Raw genomic sequence first — 6588 nt, 5'->3', positions numbered from 1 at the left:
AGGTATCTTATATTTATTAGATATGTTATTATAAAATATACTTTAGTTAAGGAGTTATTGCACTTCAAAATGATGATATAAAATCTTGATAAAAATGCACTTTTAAGTACTAATTACAAAGACAAAGAGACATAAAAATAATTTGTCATTGGGACAGCTTTGGAGTGAATTTCTATATTTTTAAAATAAGATGTATAAAAAGGATGTCTCTAGAGATAATATTTACTATATTTTATCCCTAAAGTATCCCAATAAAAAATTCCAAACTTTTTTTAACTATGAAATATAAGAATAAAAATAATAATTATTATAATTTTAAAACATGACCCAGGTATTGACCCGAGATAAGGCCCAAGTTGCAAGTTAGGTATGTCAATTTGAGTTGACATGGGTCAATTATAATTTTTTTCTATAAGGATTAGAATGATGTAGTTTTCATAATTTGTTTTTTCAAAAAAATTAATAGGTTTTTTACTCAAGTTTTGACCAAGTTATGGATTGACTCAAATTCTTGACTAGGTTAGATTAGGTTAGGTGAATATTTCCTCTATTTCTCTTAAATCTAGAGTAGTCAAGACCTTGAGTTGTCAAGTTCCAGGGCAACTTGCTAGGCAAATCCGGGTTCTATAACTAAGGATATTATATTATTCTTAATTTCAAAACTCAATGTCAACTAAAGTAAAAAAAAATTAATTTTTTTAATTTATACGTTTGACAATAATATATGTTAAGGATAAAATAGATTTTATTTAATATTTTATTCTTATTTGTCCACTGTCAACCAAAGACAATACGATGATAGTCACTTTTTTTTGTACTTTATTATCAAATACAATTTTCTCACAATCTCTTTTTTTGTCTTGTGTTATATACTTGCATTTTTCTATTATGGAATATTAACTAAATGATATTCTAGAAAATACTTTAGAGACATTAATAAACATATTTATAGTGTTAAACGACCTAAGATTGGTCCAAAAATCCAAAATCAACATGAGTTCAAAAAACATCCGTGCCTCATATCTACCCTCTCAAGTAATGAAAAAGGCCAAAGATTATCCTAATGGAATTCTTTTTAATTATTTGACATGAAAATCAATTTATTTTGTGGCTGAAATTAGTGTCAATTGTTATATTTTATCTTTACCATCAAAATTGATGACTTTCTCTTTCATCTCCTCAAATCAAGGACTAAAAAAATAATAAAATGAAGTTTTAGATCATTTTTTAAAAAAACCTAAAAAGACAAAAAAATTTATCATTTCAAAAATACATGGACCAACGTTAACTTTCTGCATCAATTTGAAACAATCGTATATTATTTTGTCTTTTTCACTTTGATTCTGTCTTTTAATCTTGTCATTTGCTAAAGATTTAGAGGGTGTTTACGAGTATATTTGTAATTATTTTTTAAAATATTTTTTATTCAGAAATACATCAAAATAATATTTTATTATTATTTTTTAAAATTATTGCTGACATTAACATATTAAAATAATTTAAAAACATTAAAAAAAATACTAATTTAAAATAAAGAATTTTTTTTAAAAAAACTTTTAAAACACAACTAAAAGGTCTTGATAATAATTGGTCATCATTTGCCAAAAAAGTAATTGCAGAGGCCAGTTATTTAGGTGTGAAAAAATAAAATAAATTATTGCTTCAATTTACAGTGAAACATGAAAGGAAGTAAAATAATTGAAGTTCCTCCCGCGCTTTAGTTTCTTTTAATTAATAATTAATAAACAGTCGAACTTCAGATTGCGCAAAGGAACAGTGAATGCCAATAAGAATCAGCGTTAACCAGCAACCTCTCCAGCACATTGCTGCAGGCCAGGTTCACCCCCCTCCACTTCATTAGGAGGTCTATTAAAACTTGGAATACATAATCCTGAGTCCCTATATAATTCTCGCCTTCTCTTAATTCTTTACACTTCAGGTGAAAAATGTTTGATCACAGGCTTTATTTTGAATGACTAGAATTCACCTTGTTTTATTTTGAATGATATGAACAAAAAGAAATAGAGGGGAAAGAAATCCTTACAAGAAAAAACGTTGTGCATGAAAGAAATTACAGTAAGTGCCTTCATTACAATGACAGCTAGCTCTTGTATGGGAAAAGATAAACCCAGGATTATCTACATGGTCATTAATAATTACTGATTTAGCTTTTGTACAAAATTGCAAGATTGCAAGAAAAAAAAAGGGGAAGAGAAGAAGTTACAGACAACATCATGATGTAAATGAAAAAATGTAACCGATTTCCCGATCTTAAACTTGAGAGAGCTGGTATGGTGCATGCTGTGGAGAAGAATTTCCAAGGCTTTCAACATTGCTTACTCTTCTGCTGAATCTCTTGCTTTGGTAGCACCAATGTTTGATGATAATGAACATAAGGCTCCTAATGGTTGTAAGTCCGGAAAAAGAACTAGCTATACAAAAAATGTAAATTACTAGAGCAATTGTTGATGTGCCTACAGTAATTATGAAGAGTGCCCGGAACCCATTGGGGCTAAGACTAGGATTTTCTTCTTCCTTGTCCTGGCATTTTTTAAGTACGCCAATAAAGTTGTTCTCCAGTTGTACTAGCGTTCCATTTTCAGATACCTTCAGTAGAGCTTCATTAATACTTGCAAGCAATGGAGATCCCCGAGGAAATGCCTGCAGAGAACAAGCCACGCAAATTTAAGTCTTTTTCGCATCAATCTAACTCAAGTTAGCTAGTTTGGTTTGGTCCCTTTCTTCTGAAACAACTGAAGTTGCAAAATTATTGTTTAGGAAAGCAAGGAAAAATGAGCTAGGAGGAGATAAATGTACTACGTACAAATCCAAACCCTCCAATGTTGAATGTTGGCCCAGCTGCAATAAATTTCTTGCAAAATTTTGCAAGGAATATTTTGGCCAAAGGAGTTCCAATAAAGGCAGCGGCAATTTCTTTCTTATTGAAGGCTTGAGCATATTCTTCTGCTGAGCCATAATGTTTAACATTGTTGCGAGGAAAGCGTAAAACTTCTACCAGATATTTTTCCAAGTATGAACCTGAACAGTATCCAACGACTGCATTGCTTTTCAGCAGCTCCTCAACACTGGTTACGGTGGGTTCAAGCCTCTGGACAGTCAACATGCTGGTGAGGTTGGCTGTATATGTCTGTATGACAACTAGCGCAACAAACAACCATACCACCACTGACATCCTTGACAAATTGCTATGCAGTTTTCCACCTATACATATACATATATGCACAAATAAATTATTCTACATAGCTACTTTCATCCCAAATGTTTTGTTATAATTGTATCCAATATAAATAACAGTTCATGATCTAAAAGTGTACGGGAATTAAACAAAAGAAAATTTTACCTTGTAAAGAGAAAAGAGTGTTGAAAGATAACCAAAGCATGACTCCTATTTGATGGAGAATGGAGCCTCTTAATTCAGGATGAGCATGTCGCTCAATTAGCCAAACAACGAAACCATTGTATATAGTTATGACGGTTATTGAAGCCCACATGGATTTTGTAAAGGGTTTGATAAATGACCATGCTTTATTGCTTGATCGAGCAGGGACGACCAGCATCAATCCAGTTTCCGAGAAGGGATGTGAGAACTCCACATGCGAGTATCTGCTAGCCACTATTGCCACATCACCGACCACGGCATCAAATTCCTGATAACATGGACCAAGCGTTAGTGTGCAGAGTAACGTTAACTACAAGAAATGGTTTGTGATTTTACTTCCATTACATTTTATTATAATATAATTGACCTTTATGATGATTACAAATTTATTCTTCATTACGTTGACCAAAAGTAAGGACAATAGGCTATGCTTGTGAGGCTACTTATCTTTTCTTGAGCTAAGCTGTGATGTCAATGGTGTAAAGTGCTTTATGAAAGAGCAAATTCGTACCTTACCAATTTGGCCCACTAGCTTATCGTAAGAGATGTCATCGAAGGCGACGAACTCATATGGCAAATAGAATGGCAAGCGTCGTACCGTGGCATTGAAGATCTCAATTGCAAGGCCATCGAAAGAAGCTGCTTTCCCTGATCGATCATATTCCACTTTCACGTACTCTTTGTAACCTGATTTTGCAGGCACACCAACCAACAGTGGCTTCTCTCTTGTAAGTTCGGTCCATCCTCTAGGAGTATATCTAGGCCCCCCTGGCCAAAGCACTTGCTCCAAATCATTCATAAGAGGGCTGTAGGTAGCATGTTTACCAATGGTCTCTGAGAAACCTAATCCACTTGACCAAAACCCGAGTTCCCTATACCTCTTTCCCACCACATTGATGATCTGAAACATCTGTGTTGGAGCCATTTTGTGATTGCTGAATTGAACTTTTCCTGACAGGCCTGGAAAGTCAGTTTGCAAAACCTTTTCCAATAATTCTTGATTCCTCCTTATACTTCCTTTCAATGCTCGAGCTATTGTCCAGATAGCATCATAGGCCTGCACTGCATAAACCCCAGGCTCATTGTTTTCATCTTCAGGATTTTCTCTTCTAAACCTTTTACGAAATCTTGAACTAAAATCCTGAAAACGTGTTCCTGTTTCCGAGAAGTAGCTCTTGACTCCTACAATTCCTTGCATTGAGGAGATGATAGAGGCGTTGATGGAGTGAACAAGGCTTGTAATGTGATGTGTAGTGATCCAAACATAGTCTTTCTCCATCATTTTCAATTTCTTCGCCATCTCAAATAGACGCACGGCCAATGGTAATGACATATGAACAACAAAGACTCTACACTGCTCTCTTTTAAGATTTATAAGCTCTCTGGATAATGAATCGGAAGAAGCAAAAGACGAGAGGCCTACGAATTGGCTAACTTCTGCACCTATTTTTCTTAAGGAATCATGGAGATATGGCATGACTCCATTCGTCCAAGAACCTACATCTTCGTGTATTACAGTTACCTGATGCCAATCCCAAGATTGTACAATAGCAGCTATGGCTTTCATTTGTGCAAAATTGTCGTGTGAAGCACCGAGTAGAAAGGGCCACTTCTCTGTTGTCCATTCTGGAGTTGTGTCCGCAAAAGAAAAAATGGGAATTTGGTTTTTGGTGCAGATATCAGCAATCAATGACACCTCTTCCCATGTTTGCGGTCCTAGAATAGCCTGTACTTGTGTGTTGATGAGATCCATACCTGTAAATGCATAGAGTTCAAATTCTTGACTTCTTAGGTATGCTGATTTAATTATTTTTACACCGGCAAGATTTAATGTTTGTGTATCCGATAACTTTCTAGGAGAGATGGCTATTTCCATTGTGTAGCTCACAAGTTTCTCAATGAGATGAAAGGAAGGGAAATTTTTTTTTTTTATTTTTCTTGGACAGGTAGCAAGCAATTCTCTACGATTTTTATTTTTGAGAAAATGTTTACTATGACTCGAAGTCTGGGGTTGATCAATGATGGTAACATGTTTATTTTTATTGGTGACAGTTACACATTGGAAGCAATTATTTTGAAGAACTTTTATACCACTTAGGAGGCAACACATGGAACATTAATCAGCCTGTAAAGTGATGCATTCGACTATGGAGATTAGAAAAGAGATTGCTTACACTTTGATGAGAGTTGGTTGGGATTTGGACTTCCTGCTCCTTTTCACCCTTTAATTTATTCACTTAATCAAGTTGTTTAGGAGGTTCATGACGATGGATTGTATGGTAGGGAATTTGCTTACGCTAATAATTGTATATCTATGCTCCCATTAACCGGCCGGCGGCTCTAAGTCCTAAACCCTCATCAGCTATAGCTAATTAAGTATGAAAATTTGACAAAAAATGATTTTTTTTTCTTGTCTATTGTTGTGATAAGGAGGCAGGCATGATTTATAATTTGCAAGCATAGATGTGTTTCGCAGGCTTGGTTTCTGTTTAAGATAAAGGAGATACAATGACAGCACAAACGTACCTGCAAGTGCTGCTCGGATGGGTTTCCTTTGATCAGTGTCTTTTACGTGCAGAATCAAAGTTTGATTGGAGTAACGATACAGATCCTCCTTTGCGATTTCCATTGCTACTATTTCTTCTTTACCAATACGGGAGCTTGTGTCGACTATGGCACCAACAACGCCATTAACATGCTGGTTGCCCTTTGTCCCGCTGCTTCGATCAGCTGCTATACTACTACTTGGTGTTAGCAATAACGCTACGGCCATTAACGAGAGCTCAAAATGAACAGTAGCCATTTCATTTGTTGAGGAATATTGGGGAACTAGAACTGATGCTCTCTTAACTCTGTATATGCCAATATTTTTATTTTTATTTTTTTTAATTATTCGGTCAACTGCAAGGTTTTTCTACTCTTTTTTCTTGGATTGGAGTCTAAGAAAGTATTTATACTATTCCAATTCAGTGATCCGCTGCATCTTTGCATACCTGTAATATTTTTACTCCATATTAAGGTGTATAATTTTCAGAGTTCCTGCTCGTCAAAGTCGCTCAATCAATAAGAAACTAGGTATGCATTCAAAAAATTGACTTTCGTATTCGAAGAAGCAGCTAGTATTCCACGGAGAGTTAGTTAAGGACCAGTAATAAACATGAAGAAGAAATTAATCATTAATTTAACAG

The 6588-nt window shown here is 34.8% G+C and overlaps 1 protein-coding gene across 1 annotated transcript; it reads right to left on the bottom strand.

Annotated features, from left to right (window-relative positions):
- Window positions 1-2088: 2088 nt before the first annotated feature.
- LOC105119526 (glutamate receptor 2.7-like) lies at window positions 2089-6290 on the bottom strand. Its single transcript, XM_011017669.1, has 5 exons — window positions 5927-6290; window positions 3912-5155; window positions 3362-3668; window positions 2825-3222; window positions 2089-2661 (listed from the first exon to the last, which is right to left on the bottom strand). Exons 1-5 carry the CDS (start codon window positions 6201-6203, stop codon window positions 2272-2274), a joined length of 2616 nt encoding a protein of 871 aa, XP_011015971.1. The 5' UTR covers window positions 6204-6290; the 3' UTR covers window positions 2089-2271.
- Window positions 6291-6588: the final 298 nt, after the last annotated feature.

This window comes from Populus euphratica, unplaced genomic scaffold (assembly GCF_000495115.2).
Source record: "Populus euphratica unplaced genomic scaffold, PopEup_1.0 scaffold3034.1, whole genome shotgun sequence".
Classification (NCBI taxonomy): Eukaryota; Viridiplantae; Streptophyta; class Magnoliopsida; order Malpighiales; family Salicaceae; genus Populus; species Populus euphratica.
Note: the sequence above shows the minus strand (reverse complement) of the source record. Positions and strands in the feature narration are given on the sequence as shown.